General features: G+C 50.3%; 1 protein-coding gene and 1 long non-coding RNA gene across 4 annotated transcripts in view; one reads left to right on the forward strand and one right to left on the reverse strand.

The window, feature by feature from the left end:
* LOC142464865 (uncharacterized) overlaps positions 1 to 10,644 on the forward strand; it is a 24,024-nt gene extending 13,380 nt beyond the window's left edge. The window contains exon 4 of one of the 2 annotated variants that reach the window (XR_012787743.1): positions 10,271 to 10,644. This is a non-coding gene — a long non-coding RNA (uncharacterized LOC142464865). The remainder of the gene's footprint in view (positions 1 to 10,270) is intronic. The other variant, XR_012787742.1, reaches the window with a different exon arrangement.
* Positions 4,846 to 22,456, reverse strand: LOC142464864 (solute carrier family 2, facilitated glucose transporter member 11-like). Of its 2 annotated transcripts, XM_075568495.1 has the most exons (13): positions 22,270 to 22,456; positions 21,199 to 21,297; positions 20,986 to 21,111; positions 20,171 to 20,331; positions 19,155 to 19,279; positions 15,195 to 15,324; positions 14,361 to 14,509; positions 10,338 to 10,525; positions 9,812 to 9,922; positions 7,969 to 8,070; positions 7,728 to 7,803; positions 7,414 to 7,541; positions 4,846 to 6,528 (listed from the first exon to the last, which is right to left on the reverse strand). In XM_075568495.1, exons 3-13 carry the CDS (start codon positions 21,037 to 21,039, stop codon positions 6,328 to 6,330), a joined length of 1,425 nt encoding a protein of 474 aa, XP_075424610.1. In that variant the 5' UTR covers positions 21,040 to 21,111; positions 21,199 to 21,297; positions 22,270 to 22,456; the 3' UTR covers positions 4,846 to 6,327. The 2 variants fall into 2 exon arrangements, with proteins under 2 accessions (XP_075424610.1, XP_075424609.1); XM_075568494.1 differs by lacking the exon at positions 20,986 to 21,111 and having other exon boundaries at positions 22,270 to 22,451.
* Positions 22,457 to 23,243: the final 787 nt, after the last annotated feature.

The following is a 23,243-nucleotide window of genomic DNA, read 5'->3' on the forward strand; positions in this document are numbered from 1 at the left end:
ATATCTGTGTATTAGGAGGGGGTGAGAAGTATGTGTCCCTGATATCTGTGTATTAGGAGGGGGTGAGAAGTATGTGTCCCTGATGTCTGTGTATTAGGAGGAGGTGAGAAGTATGTGTCCCTGATGCTTCACCACTGCAGGTAAACCCTCCTTATACACCCTGACATCCTGTCCCCCTCACTGCCCTGTTATACCCCTCCCTATACACCCCGACATCCTACTGTCCCCCTCACTGCCCTGTTATACCCCTCCCTATACACCCCGATATCCTACTGCCCTGTTATACCCCTCCCTATACACCCCAACATCCTACTGTCCCCCTCACTGCCCTGTTATACCCCTCCCTATACACCCCGATATCCTACTGTCCCCCTCACTGCCCTGTTATACCCCTCCCTATACACCCCGACATCCTACTGTCCCCCTCACTGCCCTGTTATACCCCTCTCTATACACCCCAACACCCTGCTGTCCTGTCACTGCCCTGTTATACCCCTCTCTATACACCCCAACACCCTGCTGTCCTGTCACTGCCCTGTTATACCTCTCTCTATACACCCCAACACCCTGCTGTCCCCTCACTGCCCTGTTATATCCCTCCCTATACACCCCGACATCCTACTGTCCCCCTCACTGCCCTGTTATACCCCTCCCTATACACACAGGCATCCTACTGTCCCCCTCACTGCCCTGTTATAGCCATCCCTATACACCCCGACATCCTGCTGTCCCCTCACTGCCATTATACCCCTCCCTATACACCCCAACACCATGCTGCCCCCTCACTGCCCTGTTATACCCCTCCCTATACACCCCAACATCCTGCTGCCCTCCTCACTGCCCTGTTATAGCCCTCCCTATACACCCCAACACCCTGCTGCCCCCTCACTGCCCTGTTATACCCCTCCCTATACACCCCAACATCCTGCTGCCCTCCTCACTGCCCTGTTATACCCCTCCCTATACACCCCAACATCCTGCTGCCCTCCTCACTGCCCTGTTATAGCCCTCCCTATACACCCCAACACCCTGCTGCCCCCTCACTGCCCTGTTATACCCCTCCCTATACACCCCAACACCCTGCTGCCCTCCTCACTGCCCTGTTATACCCCTCTCTATACACCCCGACATCCTACTGTCCCCCTCACTGCCCTGTTATACCCCTCCCTATACACCCCGACATCCTACTGTCCCCCTCACTGCCCTGTTATACCCCTCCCTATACACCCCACATCCTACTGTCCCCCTCACTGCCCTGTTATACCCATCCCTATACACCCCGACACCCTGCTGCCCTCCGCACTGTCACATTATTTTGTTACATGAACCCATCAAACATTAGAGTGCTGGGATTGCACACCTGGTGGGGACGAGTTTGCACTTTTGCACGTGGGAGCGCTAGAATGTAGGAAGGAGCCGAATGTGGAAGGGTAAGTAGTAAATCGCAGAATCCTTCCAATCCCAGCACTGCCCCAGCTTCAAACAGAAGGCTGAGGGGGGCCTCTGATCAGTACCTGAGGGGGTGAGAGGTATATCTCCCTGATGTCTGTGTATCAGGAGGGGGTAAGCGGTACGTGTCCCTGATATCTGTGTATTAGGAGGGGGTGAGAAGTATGTGTCCCTGATATCTGTGTATTAGGAGGGGGTGAGAAGTATGTGTCCCTGATGTCTGTGTATTAGGAGGAGGTGAGAAGTATGTGTCCCTGATGCCTGTGTATTAGGAGGGGGTGAGAAGTATGTGTCCCTGACGTCTGTTTATTAGGAGGGGGTGAGAAGTATGTGTCCCTGATGCCTGTGTATTAGGAGGGGGTGAGAAGTATGTGTCCCTGATGTCTGTGTGTTAGGAGGGGGTGAGAAGTATGTGTCCCTGATGTCTGTGTATTAGGAGGGGGTGAGAAGTATGTGTCCCTGATGTCTGTGTATTAGGAGGGGGTGAGAAGTATGTGTCCCTGATGTCTGTGTATTAGGAGGGGGTGAGAAGTATGTGTCCCTGATGTCTGTGTATTAGGAGGGGGTGAGGGTTACATGTCCACAAATGATGAGGCTGCGCTCATCTGTTCTCTTCCGATTAGCTTCTTCCTCCCACAGCTTCTCCCCTCTCTGTTGATCAGCCGGGCAAATACATCCAAAAAACACAGAGAAGGGTAGGAGCGCAGAGAGGACAAGATGTTAGGTAATATTCACATTTTAATAACACACTTAGCACTTACAGACTTACAATCAAGTGCTGCTACATGTACGATGAGGACCCCACACCCGCCCGACACTGCCGCTAGACAGACCTCCTCACGATACACCGCGGATCACCGCCGGGTACAGGAACCGGAAGTGACCTCAATGAGTGACCGGAGGAAGGGCGGGCTATCTCGCGAGCGTGCACAGCTATGCTGTGGCTGCGCGCTCAATGAATGGCATTTACAGGGACCGTCTAGGTTAGGGACTCCTCTACCGGACAGGTATTCGCCATAAACTGGACATGAAGACCTTACAGAACCCTCTACGCGTTTCGCGCTAATTAGCGCTTCATCAGGAGAAGATGGGGCATGTCGGGATGTAGCCTTATAAAGGCTGCCACCCCCTAATTACCCCTAATGCTAAAAACATGTGTAACCATATTTAAAGCATACTCTGATGGTAATAAACAAAACCACATGAAAACATACCAATGCAAACACTCTAAAACATTTAAAAACATGTACATTATTAAAAAAAACATAAAACATTAAAAACCTCATAGTATATATGGTTCTAGTGAAACACACCTACCACTCATTAGAACTAGCTATCCTTACTATCCCTTCTACTCATGATCATCTTATCCATTGATTGTCCTCAAAAGTTCCTCCTTAACTTACCATATTCATCATACACTATTTAAAAACTATTACAGAATAAAGGAAAGAAAAATTAAATAATATTAACAATTACAATTTTCTTTGGTAACCCATCGATACCTTATTGAACCAAATATTAATACTACTTTACATTTTATATTATTCAATTTATTTTAAACTCCCAAGGGGTACAATTATCTGAGAAAGGGATTGAGCTCTATCAAATCATTTAATCCGACTGCTATTTTACTCCTTAGTGTGTAAATCCAATACTGTTCTCCCTGAAGCAGTTTGAGTTCCCGATCACCCTTCCTAATATCCCTTAGTATCACCTCAAGGCCTCTAAAACGTAACCCGTCCGGTACCCCGTTGTAGTGTTCCAAAAAATGCTGTGCTAAATTGTGTATTTTTTGCCCCTTTTCTACATGGCGTTTGGCATTTTTGACGCCATTCACATGTTCACCGATTCGGACCTTTAAAGGTCGGATGGTCTTCCCAACGTAACACTTCTTGCATGGGCAATCAATAACGTATACTATAAAATTGGTTTGACGTGTGATAAATTGCCTCAATATATGCTGTAGCCCTGTTTGATGGTCTACAAAACTCTTGTCCTGTGACATATATTGGCACATAACACATTTGCCACAACGGTGATTCCCAATGGGTTTGCTTAACAAATTCCCACTACTTGCAACCGAAATATTAGACCCCTTTAAAGCACTAGGGACCAAAATGTTTTTTTTTTTAGATGTTTTTGCCTTTCTAAAAACTACCTTCGGTCTATCGGTTAATTAATTCTGAAGAATGGGGTCCATTAGTAGCACATCCCAATGCTTTTGAATTATTTTTCGTATCTTGGATTCCTGTTTACAGAAATCAACAATAAACATTGGTGTTTGATTGTCATCAGTGGTTACAATTTTATTTTTTGGTATCAACAAAGTATTCCTAGGTCTATGCTGACTTCTAATAAAGGAATTCTGTATCACGTCTGTATTGTAACCTTTTTCTAAAAATCTCTGCCTCAGAACCTCAGATTGATCGTCACAGTCCTTTGGCTCAGAGCAATTCCTGCGAATCCTCGGGAATTGCCCGTAGGGTATATTATTGAGACATTTAGCAGAGTGATTACTTGTGTAATCTAGGTAGGAATTAGCATCCACCTTTTTAAAAACGGTTTTAGTAACAATACGATGATCCACTGCTTTTAAATTCAAGTCCAAAAAATTAATTTCTACAGGGTTGATCTCCCCACTTAAAACTATATTTTGGTCATTCCCATTAAGAAATACAATGAATTTTTCCAATAACTACAACGGCCCAGACCATATAATTAGGATATCGTCTATATACCTGCCATAATAGACCAGATGATGAGGGTTACATGTCCCTGATGTCTGTGCATTAGGAGGGGGTGAGAGGTACATGTCCCTGATGCCTGTGTATTAGGCGGGGGGGGTGAGAGGTACATGTCCCTGATGCCTGTGTATTAGGAGGGGGTGAGAGGTACGTGTTCCTGATGTCTGCGTATTAGGAGGCGATAATTACATTTCTTTTACATTCAGACATAAGCAGCAAACATACCAGGATACAAATGTTCGAAACTGACAGTTATACTGTGAGTATGAAGTTATTTTTTTTTTTACAAATATTATCTATTATGCAAACAAAATAAATACAAGCACATAATTTATATCTTTAATACAACTCTCAGAAATTATATTTTAAAACACCAATGTGGAAAAACATATAATTAGGATTTTGGAGTTCATTTATTAAAGGAGCGGGGTAGTCTCCCTCCCCTCTCCCCCGGAGGGTCCCACTCCCCTCTCCCCCAGTCCCACGCCCCCCTTTCCCGGTCCCACACCCCGGTCCCACTCCCCTCTTCCCGGTCACACTCCCCCCTTTTCTGGTGCCGGTCCCCTTCCCCGGTCCCACTCGCCCTCCCGTGTCCAGAGCGAAACCGCGTTAATTTCTGCTCGAGAGACCCCCACCCTCCCGCCCCCCCTTGCTTCCCGAGATACATAATGGGGAAAGTACCATCAGTATTGTCAGGTTATTTAAATCCCACGCATCTCGCAGCCAATAGGAGGGGACGCTGCCAGTAGCACCTTCTCCCGGTACGTATCTCAGAAACCAGGGGGTCCCCGGAGCTGAAATAAACACGGCTTAGCTCAGGGGACCCCCCACTGCTCCCTAAACAGGTTTTCAAAAAGGAGTGGGGTACAAATGAAACGAGACGGTGCGTTTAAACTGTGACAGTGAGGATTGTAGTCAATGGGAGTTTCCATGCGATAGGGCGAGGGTGACAAACGCCTGTCCTCAAGGGCCACCAACAGATTAGGCATTAAGGATAACCCTGCTTCAGCACAGGTAGTGCAGTTATAGACTGACCCACTGATTGAGCTGTGGGTGAAGCAGGGATATCCTTAATGCCTGATCTGCTGGTGACCCTAGAGAACTGGATTTGGCCAGCCCATGTGCGAAAGGCGAGCGCGCGCATGCGTGATCTGTTTGCCGGCCACGCATGCGCGATCCGAGTTTGCTGGCCACGCATGCACGGTGAGAGCTTGCAGGCCACGCATGCGCAATCGGAGTTTAGAAAGCCTGGGCCTATATACTCATGCTGCTGTCAACAGCTTCTCTCATTGACTCCCACAGCCAGTCACTTCAATAACTCTTCTGTCGGCAAAGTAATTATTCAACAACAACTCAATGGCAGATTGATCAAGTTACACAATAACGGACACTTCCTGCTTAGTGCACTTGTACTAGTGATGTCATAATAATAACCAAGAGGAAGTGACAAAACAGGGAGATGTAAACATGAAGGCCGAGACCCACAGTGCTCCCCTAATGCAGCAACCCAAGTGGGTGTGTTTTTTGGCAAATGTGTTTTAGTTTGAACATAGAATTGTAGCAGTTGGGTCTCCGGAGATGAACCCCATTAATTTCAGCGTTGGGGACCCCCTGCTTCCGGAGATATAGACCTCCGTAGGGGATGCCGGCAGCCGCTCCGGCTGGGTAGCAGGAATCACGTAATTAGGGTTTGCCAGGCGACTTCTCCAAAAATACTGGACACAATGGTGAAAGGTACGACGCGCTCGAGAGACACCCACACCCACACACCCGTCTCACCTCTCCATGCTGTTTGCTCCTCTCCTTGGCCCCTCCCCCAGGCTCCTGACACTACTTCCTGATTGGCTGCATTACCCAGCCCCCTAGCAACAGCCCTGCAACCCACCTGATAACAAGTGTGTCGTGTGACTCTTCCTAACTCCTGGTATGGACCCCCCAAATTATAGGGGAAATATTAGAGCAAAGTCCCTTTAAAACAAGATGAAAAAGCGCCGTGTGCCAAGTCATCTATAACATGTCCCTAATACACAGATCCCTTTGCGTGACAACTCATTGGTATTTGTCAGCCTGTGGAATGGAAGTCCTTATACAAGGTGTCCGTGCCGTGAGACCCCTGGGCTTTGTGTGGTGGTCACAGTTTGGTGCTGAGGACACACTCCGGCCTGACCGGCCTGCTGGCTCTCTGCTGCTTTCTGAAGTTCAGCTTGTTGAATTCCCTGGAGATTTCCGCTGTGGATTTACCTTTAGTTTCGGGAACGAGCAGGAATATTAAAGTCACTGAAGTGATGATAACCGCCATGAACAGGAGAAAGCTGTAGTGCTGGAGTCTTCCCTGGAACACAGAGAGGAGGACGGAGGGACAATTATCAGCAAGGAAAGGGGCATCTTGTATAGAAACTTGCAACTTGCTGTCCCATTATTTGCTGGGGGTTTTTGCTTGATTTGCTAGCACATAACTCTCCTCTGTTAATCATGATAAAGTCAAAAGTTATGCCCACTGTTTAAAAAATTCCCTACTGGCCTTTGACCTGGTTTGGCTCTTAAACTTGTTCTTGATTGCATATGTTAATAAGAAGTCTCTGATTTGGCTACACAGGAAGACCAAGCTCTGTTGACTGCAAGCAATCCTACCAAATAAATAATTAGTATACATAAGTCTCAATAAAAACATTCTAAATGATCAACATTGGAATGAAATCTCAGTTGCTCCATACAATGAAGGTTGTGAGGAGCTGCAGTGACGGGTCAGTGAAGACTGGTCAGTTAACCCAGCACCAACGTTGGGTTTCTGTCAGTGGTGGGGGAGATACTTCCAGTGGGAACATAGTGACCGGGAAACTCTGCTCACTCAGAGAGTGATAGTCATAGCCTGGATTAGGAACCGAAGGCCAAGATTATAGTGCCGGCACGCACGCGACATATACCAAAAATCAATGGAGGCGCGCGCCGGCGTTTTGGAAAGACAAATATTTTTTGCGTGATGTTTGTGCGTGCGTGCGAGCATGCACTATAATCCAGGCCTAACAACCTGCTGCCTGTTTGGGACAATGTCACACGGACACCGAAGCTTGCTGCCAAAAAAGGGTACGACACCTGCGAGTTTAGGGCAGGAGGAGAAGAAGCCCCAGGAGGTCAGACCGGCAGGAAAGGGGTGATGTGTCACGGGCACCAGAAGACGTCCTATGCATACGGGCTCTGCTTGGGTCCTGTTACTCACCACCATATAGGGGAAGACCATTCCCAGCAAGTACATTCCCATCCAGCTGAAAGAGCCAGAAATGACGAAGGCCGGGACCCGAGGAGCCTGCATGAAGATCTCAACACACATACATATGGTGGCGCCCGCTGGAGAACAAGTGAAGACACAATGTTACAGACAACAGCAGCCACAGCTCCTTACTGTGCACAGTCGGTTCTATACAATGTTACCATCATTCCTGTTCACTATTATTTCCAGCTGAAGGTCGTTGTGTTGTCCGGAACAGGACGGTCAGTGGTTTATTTCGTGTCTTTTAGATGAGCTGCGCTTACCTGGCCCAGCCCCGTACAGGAAAATGAACGTGAAGACGAGAGCGACGCTGCAGTGGGGCATCCAGGTGTAAGAGTGCTAGGGGAGGAGAGGAGAGACGTAAACCCACGGACGGAATAGCAAAGCGTGCCAATCCCATCGGAAAGGGCTCTGTTTGTGCAACTCGGAGCTACTAGAGTGGGTCCGTGTGATGCTTGTGCACAACTCACAACAAGTGTAGTGAGAGTGTGAGCCTCCCCTTACCTGTAGGGAGAGAGTCACAGTGAGGAGCCCCAGAGTCAGAACCATGAGGCTGTAACCTCCCAGTATCAGAAACTTACGGGCGAAGCGATTAATGAGCAGACTCTGAGGAGAGAGAACAGACAACTCCAGCGACCACACACTGGCACTGCCAGGCATGTACGGGGCACACACAGGCACAGCAGGCATGTACAGGGCACACACACAGGCACTTCCAAGCATGTACAGGGCACACCCAAGAGATATAGGGTGCAACTATGTGGAGCAGTACTGTAGGTAGTGTTATAGGGAGCAGTTATATAGGGCAGTAGGTAGAGTTATAGGGAGCAGTTATATAGGGCAGTAGGTAGTGTTATAGGGAGCAGTTATATAGGGCAGTAGGGAGAGTTATAGGGAGCAGTTATATAGGGCAGTAGGAAGAGCTATAGGGAGCAGTTATATAGGGTAGTAGGAAGAGCTATAGGGAGCAGTTATATACAGTAGGACAGTAGGTAGTGTTATAGGGAGCAGTTATATAGGGCAGTAGGGAGAGTTATAGGGAGCAGTTATATAGGGCAGCAGGTAGAGTTATAGGGAGCAGTTATATAGGGCAGTAGGTAGAGTTATAGGGAGCAGTAGGTAGAGTTATAGGGAGCAGTTATATGGAGCATTAGGTAGTGTTATAGGGAGCAGTTATATAGGGCAGTAGGTAGTGTTATAGGGAGCAGTTATATAGGGCAGTAGGTAGCGTTATAGGGAGCAGTTATATAGGGCAGTAGGTAGCGTTATAGGGAGCAGTTATATAGGGCAGTAGGTAGCGTTATAGGGAGCAGTTATATAGGGCAGTAGGTAGCATTATAGGGAGCAGTTATATAGGGTAGTAGGTAGCATTATAGGGAGCAGTTATATAGGGCAGTAGGTAGTGTGATAGGGAGCAGTTATATAGGGCAGTAGGTAGAGTTATAAGGAGCAGTTATATAGGGCAGTAGATAGTGTGATAGGGAGCAGTTATATAGGGCAGTAGGTAGAGTTATAGGGAGCAGTTATATAGGGCAGTAGGTAGAGTTATAGGGAGCAGTTATATAGGGCAGTAGGTAGTGTTATAGGGAGCAGTTATATAGGGCAGTAGGGAGAGTTATAGGGAGCAGTTATATAGGGCAGTAGGAAGAGCTATAGGGAGCAGTTATATAGGGTAGTAGGAAGAGCTATAGGGAGCAGTTATATACAGTAGGACAGTAGATAGTGTTATAGGGAGCAGTTATATAGGGCAGTAGGGAGAGTTATAGGGAGCAGTTATATAGGGCAGCAGGTAGAGTTATAGGGAGCAGTTATATAGGGCAGTAGGTAGAGTTATAAGGAGCAGTAGGTAGAGTTATAGGGAGCAGTTATATGGAGCATTAGGTAGTGTGATAGGGAGCAGTTATATAGGGCAATAGGTAGAGTTATAAGGAGCAGTTATATAGGGCAATAGGTAGAGTTATAGGGAGCAGTTATATAGGGCAGTAGGTAGAGTTATAAAGAGCAGTTATATAGGGCAGTAGGCAGTGTTATAAGGAGCAGTTATATAGGGCAGTAGGTAGAGTTATAAGGAGCAGTTATATAGGGCAGTAGGTAGTGTGATAGGGAGCAGTTATATAGGGCAGTAGGTAGAGTTATAAGGAGCAGTTATATAGGGCAGTAGGTAGAGTTATATAGAGCAGTTATATAGGGCAGTAGGTAGCGTTATAAGGAGCAGTTATATAGGGCAGTAGGTAGCGTTATAAGGAGCAGTTATATAGGGCAGTAGGTAGCGTTATAAGGAGCAGTTATATAGGGTTATAGCTGTTATCTTGATCAACGTCTATTACGATTTCATGGGAAAACTTACGCAGAACACGGAGGAGACAAGTTCAAAAGTCCCAACTCCCAAGGAAATATACGGGATCCGCTCAGGAGGGGCGCCAGCGTCTCTGAACACGTCATACGAGTAGAAGTAAATCTACAGGATCACAAGAAAGACCCAGATACGGCTGTCCGAAACAGTCACAATAGTCACTTAGATTGTAAGCTCTTCGGGGCAGGGTCTCCCCTTGCCTTATGCTGTTATTTACCTGGTGCACGTACCCCCATTATTTGTACTTTATTGACCTTGTATTGTCATCGTGTAAAGCGCAGCGTACGTTGTAGGCGTAATATAAATAAAGTGATACAATGTATACATACAGTGAGATACATTGGGTGAGGTAGGGGGGCTGAGGTACAAAGTGACACAATCCTGCCCGTCTGTGCAGCAGTGTATGGAGTGAACATAACATAACACAACTAAAGGCAACCTTCTGTATTACAGGGGTCGTAGGCCAGTCCTGGGCGGAATACCCCCTGTGCAATACCCAAGGGGGGGGAAGATACTCAACTGCATTGGCACCGCTGAGCTGCATAGTGAGGATCAGGCCTATCAGCACACAGAGCTGCCAGCGCTGAGACGGGTCCCGCAGAAGCTCCAGGACAGTCATGTTCCTGCCCTTCCCACGGGCGGCCTGTTCTTCCATCATCTCATCAATGTCTGCCTGGATGTCTCCCTCGCCCCACAGCTGCTTCAGGGCTGGAGAGAGGAGAAAGCATGGATCTGGGGCAGAGGGTCTGTTGTAGGTTGTCGCCCACGGACAGGCGTTAACGGTAGTGATGTAACGAGTACCCGGAAATTACCCAGTACCCAGCGCTTTTTCAGCTACCCGGAACTTAGCCAGACCCGACAGCAGTGGGCTAGGACCGGCGCCGGGTCGAAAACCGGCGCCGGGTAATTTCAGAGTAGCTGAAAATACTTCAACACTTACCTGCAGCCGGCGACGGAAGGCGAGGAAGACCAGTGAGGAAGACCGCGGCGACATGTGGGAGCAGCAGCAGATGTCCTGGTGGCGTTGGCGGCAGCAGAAGTCCGTGCTCAGCTGGCGGGAGCAGCAGGAATACAGCACACAGCTGATGCCGGGGAACCATGTGACCGGAGCAGGAGCGTTCCTATTGGACAGCCGGCTCTTCCCTGGCTGTCCAATTGGAATGCTCCTGCTCCGGTCACATGGTTCCCCCGGCTCCCACCGGAATCAGCTGTGTGCGGTATTCCTGCTGCTCCCAGATGTCGCCGTGGTCCTCCTCACCCCCCGCAGCGGTATTCCTCACCCTGTAGGTAAGTACCACCCGGGTAACCGGCCAGGCAAAATGGCTCATTTTGCCCGGGTACCCGTCGCCCGGTTTTCAGAAAATGCAGGGCCCGGTACGACACTAGTTAACGGCTATTGACTTTAATAGGTATCCTGGAACCAGATTGTATGGTTTTTTTCTTCTGAGACTGCCAGCACTCCTCAGTGTAATTGTGTAAGGATTCTGCTCGATCCGTGCCGGGTTTTGCTGCGGTTCAGGTTTTCCAAGTCACCTGCCCTTTCTGCTAACTGTAGCCATTTTGGGTACTGGCAGCCTGCTATATTATGTCCCCAAGTCTGCAGAGAGCTAAAGGGTGAAAGACGGGGGGCGTGATGGGGGCGCGGCTGTGATGTCACCCGGCAGGTTCGCCCTCATTGGCTGAACCACCAGGGGGCGTGGCCTAGCGCTCCGTCGCGACTCCTGCTCAATTTTCTTGAGAGCACAAGTTTCTGTTGGCGCAGTGCCCCCCCCCCGCACAGCGGGCCCCATTGTGGGGCGGATCTTGTCCCTGCAGCGTCCGCCACAGCGGGTGCTGCAGTAGCCAGCGGGGACCTGGCCTAAGGGAGGGAGTCGCCGAGCAAAGTTCTAACGTTTGCAGCTCTTGTTGGTCTTTGCAGTCACGTGTTACCCCTTTTTGTCTGTTTTCATTCCCCTGTTGCTGACCCCAGACCGTGACCCCGACCTCGCTGCTTTCCCATTTGGGAGGGTTAGCCCACAACAGACCAATGAATTGCACAGATAGTCTTGGGTGCTGACACATTGGTGGGTATTCCACTGAAGCTGAGCAGGAGGCCCCAGTTATAACTAGTTGGTATAAGGCAGGGGAGGCCGACTCCGGTCGTCAAGGGCCCCCCACCGGTCAGGTTTTCAGGATATCCCTGCTTCAGCACGGGTTGGTTAGTCATTCTGATTGAGCCACTGATTGAGCCACCTGTGCTGAAGCAGGGATATCCCTGGTTTAACGGGCTTAGTTAGCCCTTAGTCGTATCCCCCCTATAATGACCTCAGCTTCCTCTCACATGCGCTTCTGTTCACCCCCCCTTCTTTCTCTCTCCCCATCCGGATCCCGGCTCCGTTCACAGAACCGTTTGGCATTTAACTCCAGGGGGAGCAGAACTAAAGCCAACTCCACATGCAACGAGATATTTGTATCGCCCCAGACACGCACAGGACTGCATATTGCACTGCAGTTATATCAATCAGGAAGTCAGGAAGGAATTCATTTTCCCCCTTATGAGATATCATTGGATGATGTGTCACTGGGGCTGTGTGTTTGCTTCCTCTGGATCAATATACTGTAAGTATGGATATAGGATAAAGTATCTGTCGTCTAAATTTAGCATACTGTAGGTTGAACTTGATGGACGTATGTCTTTTTTCAACACCATCTACTATGTAACTGTGTAACTATGTAACTGTGTAACTATGTAACTGTGTAACGATGTAACTGTGTAACGATGTAACTGTGTAACTATGTAACTGTGTAACAATGTAACTATGTAACTGTGTAACTATGTAAATCGGGATTTAGGAGATAGGCGGAGTCTGGCTCTAATCCTGCTATCTACGACACCGTTCCCCCATTATAGCTGCTCACAAGTTAGTGTTCCCTGAAATTGTCCAGTAAATACACAATGAATTCAAATGATTTTATCTTTAAAGGATACGAGAAGGAATTAAAAGGCTCATTAGTGCACAGGACTCCCCAAAACACCAACCCCAAAACATAAGGAGATATATTTACAGGATTTGGCTAATCTACTCTACTGTATATTTTGGTTAAGTTGTTTCTCTACTCGCTAGGCATTTGGGCACCTCTTAAGGCAGTGATTCTCAGCCGGGGCTCCGCGGAACCCTGGGGCTCGTGGAGTAGTCGCAGGGGTTCCGCTTGGCCGCCCGCACTCGCTGCTGCCCCTGGCTCTCCCCCCTCCGCTCTCCTCAGAGCGCGATCTAGCAGCCCTGCACTGGGGGGGGGGGGGGGGAAGGAGGCTGCTGCTTCTGCTTACATGTGAGCTGACGAGTGAGGCTTTTTTTGCTGCAAACTTTGTGTGTGTGTGTGTGTGACTGTGACAGTGTGTGTGACTGTGACAGTGTGTGTGTGTGTGTGTGTGTGTGTGTGTGTGTGTGTGTGTGTGTGTGTGTGTGTGTGTGTGTGTGTGTGTGTGTGTGTGTGTGTGTGTGTGTGTGTGTGTGTGTGTGTGACACTGTGTGTGGGAGAGAGGAAGAGAGAGAAGGAGGGAGAGGCAGAGGAGAGGGGTGAGGGGAGAGGGAGGACAGAAGGAGGGAGGGGAGAGAGAAGGAGGGTGGGGAGAGAGGAGGGAGAGGAGGGGGAGAGAGATCCATCGATCCGTGGGGGGTGATGTCAGATGCAAGGGGGGGGAGGTGATGTGAGATGCAGGGGGGGGGGTGTGTGATGGGAGATGCAGGTGGGGGGTGTGATGGGAGATGCAGGTGGGGGGGGGGGGGTGATGTTTAAACCAAAATCATTACAAAATATATACATTGTGTATTCAAAAGTATGAGTTAATTATTATTTATTACCCCTACTGCTTTACACGTCTATTTTGCGATTTACCCCTGTCGAACATGTGTCATCCAGATAGGGGTCCCCCGAAATGTTACGAAATACTTAAAGGGTTCCTCCAAACAAAAAAGGTTGGGAATCACTGTCTTAAGATATCGTAACCACATTGTGCACGATGGTTCCTGAGATCAGGGTTTTTGTCTAATTCTACGAGTTATTAAAATTTCTCTAAACAAGTCAGCCACTGGGTGTGGTGCCTGGAAGGCTATATATCTCGTACGTGACATCATGCTGGTAACATCATAATGCACATAGCCTGGTGGCAGATAAGGAGAGTCAGATAGCTACAAAGGTTACACAGAAAGCAGACAAAGAAAGAGAGGAATTCAGTCGACGCCGTGAGGAGAAAGTAAGAATGCTGGAGAAGGGGCGAGAGGTGGAGAGAATTGGGGACATCATAAGGTATTAAAGGAAAGTGATGGGGGGCGGGGAAGTGATGGGGGAGAGAGATGAGGGGGGAAAGTGATGGGGGAGAGAGATGAGGGAGGGGGAAGAGAAGGGGGGGAGGGAGAGAAGAGGGTAGGGGGGTGAGAGGAGTAGGGAAGGGATGAGATTGGTTTCTTAGAATTTCCGAGCCACAGCGGGTTTTTTCAGTTAGTATAGAATAAATCCTTAGAAATGTCAGAATAAGACAGAAAAAGGGCAGGCAGCAGGTTACCTCTCACACAGCCGTCCTTGTCAGCTTTAACCAGGAGGAGGTAGCTGGGGGACTCTGGGAAGAAGGGCAAGGTGACCAGCTGGACGAAGGACACGATCCCACTGAACAGCAGAAGCTGAGGCCACAGGGACTCGGTCCCGAATAATTCCCTGGGGAGCAGGCACAGAGTCAGGGACATGAGGTCAGGGAAGCACAGGGACGTGGGGTCAGGGAAACAGGGACGTGGGGTCAGGGAAAAACAGGGACGTGGGGTCAGGGAAACAGGGACGTGGGGTCAGGGAAACACAGGGACGTGGGGTCAGGGAAACACAGGGATGTGGGGTCAGGGAAACACAGGGACGTGGGGTCAGGGAAACACAGGGGCGTGGGGTCAGGTAAATACAGGGATGCAGGGTCAGAGGGTTATGGAACCACAGGGGGTCAGGGAAATGCAGGGACGCAGGGTCAGAGGGTGCTCACACTGCCATTAATAAGTAGTGTTACTGTGCCTGATTGAAGAGCACTTTAAACAAGTCTCTGAACAGCAATTTTAATAAGCGTTTTATTACCAGCAGGAACATTTCGCAAGAATAGTGCTGACACTGTCTGCAGCGCTGTACAAAGTAACATGCCACACACACAATGCAATGAATTGCCTATAAAGCTTACTTGCTTTATATTTAAGGCACGAGGAAATAATTTGACTTGCCCAAGGTTGCATGGGGCCGGCAATAGATTTGAAACAGTTTCCCACTTCAGAGGTCAGTGTCTAATTTTCAAGGTTATTCTTTCTCCCCGAATGGGGCACATAGCTGCCCCCTGGAGGGGAAGGGGGAGATTATCCCCGGTGGGTACCTGAGCCCGACCACCTGCCCACACAGCTTGCCCAGGGTTACGAAGAGCGGGCCAGTGGAGTTGATGAAGCCGCGCAGTTTCCGGGGCGCGCTCTCTCCCACATACTGAGCGTGGATGTTTAACCCCAGACCTGAAACACAGTAAAAACCATCAACTTCACAAGCCACGAGGGCAACCAGCGGGGAAGAGAAACTGACCGGGGGGGGGGTCATTTCTGGGACGAAGGAGAAATCCGGGGTGGAATTGTACAAACGGTCAGAAAATGTTTATCCCCCATAAATGAGAGGCTATAACACAAGAGGATTACTATACAGAGGGATAGGAGTAAGGGGTGCAGAGTCGGGGTGAGAGGGGGCGTGGGTGGAGACGAGGAAGATGCCGGAATAGTGTGGGGGATTGTCTGCTGGTTAGTGTTGATACCTGGTTGGATCAGCTCTCGGTAACAGAAATAAAGAATAGAGAGAAATACTCACGTGTTCCTTTTGGTACCAACTAGATTTTTTCTTTAATGTACAGAAAAGTACAAAGTACAGGGGAGGGGCCTTGAAACGTTGCGCGTTGTGACGGGTAACGTTGCCGATTGTACCAGGGTAATTTTGCTCATGGTGCCGGGGTAACGTTGCCGATTGTACCAAGGTAATTTTGCTCATGGTGCCGGGGTAACGTTGCTCATGGTGCCGGGGTAACGTTGCTCATGGTGCCGGGGTAACGTTGCTCATGGTGCCGGGGTAACGTTGCTCATGGTGCCGGGGTAATTTTGCTCATGGTGCCGGGGTAATGTTGCCCATGGTGCCGGGGTAACGTTGCTCATGGTGCCGGGGTAATTTTGCTCATGGTGCCGGGGTAACGTTGCTCATGGTGCCGGAGTAACGTTGCCGATTGTACCAGGGTAATTTTGCTCATGGTGCCGGGGTAACGTTGCTCATGGTGCCGGGGTAACGTTGCTCATGGTGCCGGGGTAACGTTGCTCATGGTGCCGGGGTAACGTTGTTCATGGTGCCGGGGTAACGTTGCTCATGGTGCCGGGGTAACGTTGCTCATGGTGCCGGAGTAACATTTCTCATGGTGCCGGGGTAACGTTGCTCATGGTGCCGGAGTAACATTTCTCATGGTGCCGGGGTAACGTTGCTCATGGTGCCGGGGTAACGTTGCTCATGGTGCCGAGGTAACATTTCTCATGGTGCCGGGGTAACGTTGCTCATGGTGCCGGGGTAATTTTGCTCATGGTGCCGGGGTAACATTTCTCATGGTGCCGGGGTAACGTTGCTCATGGTGCCGGGGTAACATTTCTCATGGTGCCGGGGTAACGTTGCTCATGGTGCCGGGGTAATTTTGCTCATGGTGCCGGGGTAACGTTGCTCATGGTGCCGGGGTAACGTTGCTCATGGTGCCGGGGTAACGTTGCCCATGGTGCCGGGGTAACGTTGCTCATGGTGCCGGGGTAACGTTGCTCATGGTGCCGGGGTAACGTTGCTCATGGTGCCGAGGTAACGTTGCTCATGGTGCCGGGGTAACGTTGCTCATGGTGCCGGGGTAACGTTGCTCATGGTGCCGGAGTAATGTTGCTCATGGTGCCGGAGTAACGTTGCTCATGGTGCCGGGGTAACGTAGCTCATGGTGCCGGAGTAACATTGCTCATGGTGCCGGAGTAACGTTGCTCATGGTGCCGGGGTAACGTTGCTCATGGTGCCGGGGTAACGTTGCTCATGGTGCCGGGGTAACGTTGCTCATGGTGCCGGGGTAACGTTGCTCATGGTGCCGGGGTAACGTTGCTCATGGTGCCGGAGTAACGTTGCTCATGGTGCCGGGGTAACGTTGCTCATGGTGCCGGGGTAACGTTGCTCATGGTGTTGGGGTAACGTTGCTCATGGTGCCTGGGTAACATTGCCCATGGTGCCGGGGTAACGTTGCTCATGGTGCCGGGGTAACGTTGCTCATGGTGCCGGGGTAACGTTGCTCATGGTGCCGGGGTAACGTAGCTCATGGTGCCGGAGTAACATTGCTCATGGTGCCGGAGTAACGTTGCTCATGGTGCCGGGGTAACGTTGCTCATGGTGCCGGGGTAACGTTGCCCATGGTGCCAGGGTAACATTGCTCATGGTGCCGGGGTAACGTTGCTCATGGTGCCGGGGTAACGTTGCTCATGGTGCCGGGGTAACGTTGCTCATGGTGCCGGGGTAACGTTGCTCATGGTGCCGGAGTAACGTTGCTCATGGTGCCGGGGTAACGTAGCTCATGGTGCCGGAGTAACATTGCTCATGGTGCCGGAGTAACGTTGCTCATGGTGCCGGGGTAACGTTGCTCATGGTGCCGGGGTAACGTTGCTCATAGTGCCGGGGTAACGTTGCTCATGGTGCCGGGGTAACGTTGCTCATGGTGCCGGGGTAACGTTGCTCATGGTGCCGGAGTAACGTTGCTCATGGTGCCGGGGTAACGTTGCTCATGGTGCCGGGGTAACGTTGCTCATGGTGTTGGGGTAACGTTGCTCATGGTGCCTGGGTAACATTGCCCATGGTGCCGGGGTAACGTTGCTCATGGTGCCGGGGTAACGTTGCTCATGGTGCCGGGGTAACGTTGCTCATGGTGCCGGGGTAACGTAGCTCATGGTGCCGGAGTAACATTGCTCATGGTGCCGGAGTAACGTTGCTCATGGTGCCGGGGTAACGTTGCTCATGGTGCCGGGGTAACGTTGCCCATGGTGCCAGGGTAACATTGCTCATGGTGCCGGGGTAACGTTGCTCATGGTGCCGGGGTAACGTTGCTCATGGTGCCGGGGTAACGTTGCTCATGGTGCCGGGGTAACGTTGCTCATGGTGCCGGGGTAACGTTGCTCATGGTGCCGGGGTAACGTTGTTCATGGTGCCGGGGTAACGTTGCTCATGGTGCCGGGGTAACGTTGCTCATGGTGCCGGGGTAACGTTGCTCATGGTGCCGGGGTAACGTTGCTCATGGTGCCGGGGTAACGTTGCTCATGGTGCCGGGGTAACGTTGCTCATGGTGCCGGGGTAACGTTGCTCATGGTGCCGGGGTAACGTTGCTCATGGTGCCGGGGTAACGTTGCTCATGGTGCCGGGGTAACGTTGCTCATGGTGCCGGGGTAACGTTGCTCATGGTGCCGGGGTAACGTTGTTCATGGTGCCGGGGTAACGTTGCTCATGGTGCCGGGGTAACATTGCTCATGGTGCCGGGGTAACGTTGCTCCTGGTGCCGGGGTAACGTTGCTCATGGTGCCGGGGTAACGTTGTTCATGGTGCCGGGGTAACGTTGCTCATGGTGCCGGGGTAACGTTGCTCATGGTGCCGGGGTAACGTTGCTCATGGTGCCGGGGTAACGTTGCTCATGGTGCCGGGGTAACGTTGCTCATGGTGCCGGGGTAACGTTGCCCATGATGCCGGGGTAACGTTGTTCATGGTGCCGGGGTAACGTTGCTCATGGTGCCGGGGTAACGTTGCCCATGATGCCGGGGTAACGTTGTTCATGGTGCCGGGGTAACGTTGCTCATGGTGCCGGGGTAACGTTGCCCATGATGCCGGGGTAACGTTGCTCATGGTGCCGGGGTAACGTTGCCCATGATGCCGGGGTAACAGTCTAACCCCTCCTGGTGTTTCTACTTTTCTGCACATTAAAGAAGAAATCTGGTTGATGCCAAAGGAACACGTGAGGGTATTGTTCAGGAACACGCGCGGGTATTGTTCAGGAACACGTGCGAGTATTGTTCTCTCTATTCTATTTTTTGTTACTGAGAGCTGACCCGGCGAGGTACCGCGTCATTACACGCACCCGGCGGTACGGACGCAGGATCAGAGCACCTGTTGATGCGGTGAGCCCACAAGCTGGTGAGGGGAACTCCCACCCTTTTTTATTGTTGTTTCGTGTAATTCGTACACGGTCACCCTCCCCGCTCCCCCAGTTTTTGTCTGGATGTCGGGATAGGGGAGAAGGTTTTTGACCCAGAGTCACCTGAATGAAACCCGGCGAGGAAACGTCCAATCAGAATCATCTCCAAGAGGCCCGTTGCCCGGCTCAGGCCCATGAGCAGAGCGCTGGTCATCGGCAGGAAGCAGCTGCAGAGCTGACACTTCTTCCTGCAACGCACACAAGGGAACGTTATGAGCGCAGTGGAGGGTGTGCGGCCTGGGGACTCACTGACGCATAGACACGGTCTAGCAGTGGTGGGTTGGTGGGGATTAAGGGATATTTATATAGCGCTTTTCTCCCAGTGGGACACAAAGCGCCTCACAGTTACAGAAAGGGAAAAAGAAGAAAACATTTAAGGTTATAAGAGACGGAACACAGGGAAAGATACAGAACAGGACGGGTCGGGGCTGTCGCTATTAAATACCGGACCGGCTGTGGGTCAGTAATTAAATGCCTGGGTTAGCAGGGAGGTCCTGAGCCGGTTACAGATTCCCAGAGAGGGGCCTCTCGGGCTGTACGGGGCAGACTGTTCCAGAGAGTGGGAGCAGCGCGGCTAAAAGCTCGGGCGCCAAAGTCAAGGGGATTCTGGGAACTGTCGGGAGTCCTTCACCTGCAGATGGGAGTGAGCGAAGGGGGGTGTAGGAAGCTGGAAGCTCTCACAGATAGCTGGGACCCGGGCATGTAGGGCTTTCAGTGTCAACAACGCCAATCTTTACATAAATTCATCATTTTAAATTGATTATTTAGGACAGAGAGAATGGAGCATTTCATGTAAGCAGCCAATTTAATTGTGGCTCCCAGGGAAAAAAAGCGTTCTTTAAATTCCCAAATGGATTCTGCGCTTTGACTTAATCCCTGTCAGAGGAGGCTGCAGCAAAGTGCTCAGCGTATTAATAACCATATTAATTCACTATAATATGTATGGGTTGCTCTGCACTGCGTTTCCTTTTTGGCAGTGGCAGGGTTAGAACTGGCACAGGGCGTAGATGGGTACTGAGTATATACAGGAATACCAGTGACTGCAGCTTTCAGTCGCCTCTACCGTCCGTTATACTCACTTCCCAAATCTCCCCGCCAGGTATCCTGAGGCTACGGACCCAAGAATCCCCCCGATGCTGAACACAGACACCAATAAGGACCAGATCAGGGTGAGGGAGTCCTCTGTGATCGGGGATCCGTGCCTCTCGCTCCAGGTCTGGTTGATGAATCTTTTGATGAACTGCAAAGGAAGCGAAGTGATGAGCGGCGGTGTCTGTGGCCGTCCCGCGTGCCTTCTGCGCTGGTCACTGACCCTAATAACAGTCTGGGAAGGGACAGGCGCCTCACGAGGAGAGGGGGGCAAGAGGGAAATACTTCACTGGCCACTGACTACGTTGCTAGTAGGGTTACCAGGGGGCTTCTCCAAAAATACTGGACACAATGGTGAAAGGTGCGGTGTAATGAAGCTCATCATCCTGACGCTGCTACCGCACCGGAGGATCCGGTAGTGTCCCTGCCCCACGCAGATCCCAGCGCCGAAGTGCAGGTAGGAACCCCCATGCCCCTTCCTCCAGCCAAGACAGCTCCCCCGCTAAGCGCAAGTGCGTCACGGCAGCCCAACGCGGTGCCTCCGCTTGTCCCCTGCTCGCAGCCTCATGCCTACCTCCGTCTGGCCACATCCCTGCACGAGCCCCCCACCAAATCACGCCGCGCTCTCCCGCACGCCAGCTCCCTGCCTCCTCCGCTACGGCCCGGTGAGTGTCCCTCAAGGCCCCCCACCGCCAGACCGCACTCCCCCCCCCCCCCCCGGATCACTACGATTACGGGGAGAGCTGGTCCCCACGCGCGCAGGCAATGGCGCTCTCCTGCATGGCTCCCCGCTGCCACTACTCACCTCCCCCGCGATCTCCGTGGCTACCGGGAGAGACGGGTTATGTGTGGTCTCCATTATTGGTTAGCGTTACAATGGAAGGGTGGAGTATTACGCCTTTATGTGGCCCGCGCCTAACTTTGACCCTGTCTGACACAAAAGGTGACATGAGTTGTCAGGAGCAGGCAGCAGCAGAATGGAGCAGTGTGTGTGTGCGCTGATGGAGGTGACACTCACCGGGGAGGGCGAGTTCAGGACGGAGATGTGGAACCCATGCTGAAAGGTACCCCCGATACCCAACACAAAGGTCATCAGGAACAGGCCGCGGTACTGCGCCTGAGCAACACAATGATACAACACAATTACACAGTGTGACACAATGATGAAACACAATTACACAGTGTGACACAATGATGAAACACAACTACACAGTGTGACACAATGATGAAACACAACTACACAGTGTGACACAATGATGAAACACAATTACACAGTGTGACACAATGATGCAACACAACTACACAGTGTGACACAATGATGAAACACAACTACACAGTGTGACACAATGATGAAACACAACTACACAGTGTGACACAATGATGCAACACAACTACACAGTGTGACACAATGACGCAGCACAACTACAGTGTGACAATGATGCAGCACAACTACACAGTGTGACACAATGATACAAAACAACAACACAGTGAAATAATCACACAGCCCACAATTACACACTGCAACAGAATTATACAACTACAGCGTGCAATATAATGATACAACACAATTAAACAGTGTGACACAATGATACAGCACAACCACACAGTGTGAAATAATTGCACAGCATATAATTACATACTGCAACAGAATTATACAACTACAGCGTGTAATATAATGATACAACACAACTACACAGTGTGACACAATGATACAGCACAACCACACAGTATGAGACAACTGCATAGTGGGACAAAATGATACAGCACAACAATACAGTGCGACACAAATTACACAGTGCAACACAATGATACAACCTAACTTCACAGATTCAGAACAACACAATGATCGCACACAGCAATCAAACAGTAAACACAATCACATCTTTTATCAGGTGAAACTAAAACATGGTACCTCCCTCTCTATCTCATATTTAATATGCAGTGAAGTCGGTTCCCCGTGCTGGAGAACAGTTCAGCTCTATTCAAATGAATGGGTCTAAAACCTTCCTTGGCACGGAGAAGACACCTTCACCACACAACGAATAAGAACCGCAGGTGTCCATAATAATATTAATGCCTATAAACTCACCAGGTTAGTGAACATGCTGCTTCTCTCCTTTCCTGAGGGTCACCGCTCCGTGGCAATGACACCCCGAGGGACCCAGTGACCACCTGGACTACGGGGCCCCGCTCCCTGCAGCATCTGCCCCTGAGAGCCGAGGTCAGGCGGGTGCCCGTGTTTTATGTAAGTGCTGGCCTCCGGCTGGCGAGGGGAGGAGAGGCTGGACGCACGAAAAATATTAACGGTCACAATACAGGAAGGGTCAGGTGACCGGTCAAGCAGAACTCTGCAAAGCACAAGCAGCGATGCCAGGATACAGTGTGTGCAGCCACCCCCAGGGCCCAACCGCAGGTCACTGTGTGGGCGTCACCACTGTCCAGGGACTCGTTCGGGTTATTTCGCCTTGTTACGGCCAGTGACGCAGCGCGAATAAATAGGATAAATAGCCGAGATAGGGGAAAGGTTATTGAGGTGGACGTGATCTTTTACAGAATGTCCGCAGATGGCCACAGAAATGAGCGAGATTTTACCCCGGCTGTTTATAAAGAGAATGGGTCAGAATTAAGGACGTCACATTCACTTTCCTGCATATCATATTATATTGTGACTTATTTACGGGTTCTGGAAAACTCGGCATACACAACTGGTGCTACATACAGTACATACATATAGACAAATACATACATATAGGCATTCGAACATACATATATATATATATATATATACATACAGTACATACATATAGACAAATTCATACATATAGACATTCGAATATACATATAGACAAATACATACATACATATATAGAATCCCTTGCTGCAGTGGAAATGCTGTTTGCTGGGTGATAATGGTGAAAGACAGGGTTGCAGACCTGTCTAAGACATGCAAATGAATATACAGGAATATTTACAGTTGCTACATATATATATATATACATACAGTACATACATATAGACATTCGAACATACATATAGACATACATACATACAGTATATACAAAC

This window comes from Ascaphus truei, chromosome 13 (assembly GCF_040206685.1).
Source record: "Ascaphus truei isolate aAscTru1 chromosome 13, aAscTru1.hap1, whole genome shotgun sequence".
NCBI lineage: Eukaryota > Metazoa > Chordata > Amphibia > Anura > Ascaphidae > Ascaphus > Ascaphus truei.

Excerpts from the sequence above, each read along its gene's own strand:
- LOC142464864 (XM_075568494.1), bottom strand. Across the intron at positions 14,510-15,194 it reads GGGCAGGTGGTCGGGCTCAG|GGAATTATTCGGGACCGAGT; the intron begins GTACCCACCGGG and ends CCTGCTCCCCAG. Across the intron at positions 7,804-7,968 it reads CTGTGACTCTCTCCCTACAG|CACTCTTACACCTGGATGCC; the intron begins GTAAGGGGAGGC and ends CTCCTCCCCTAG.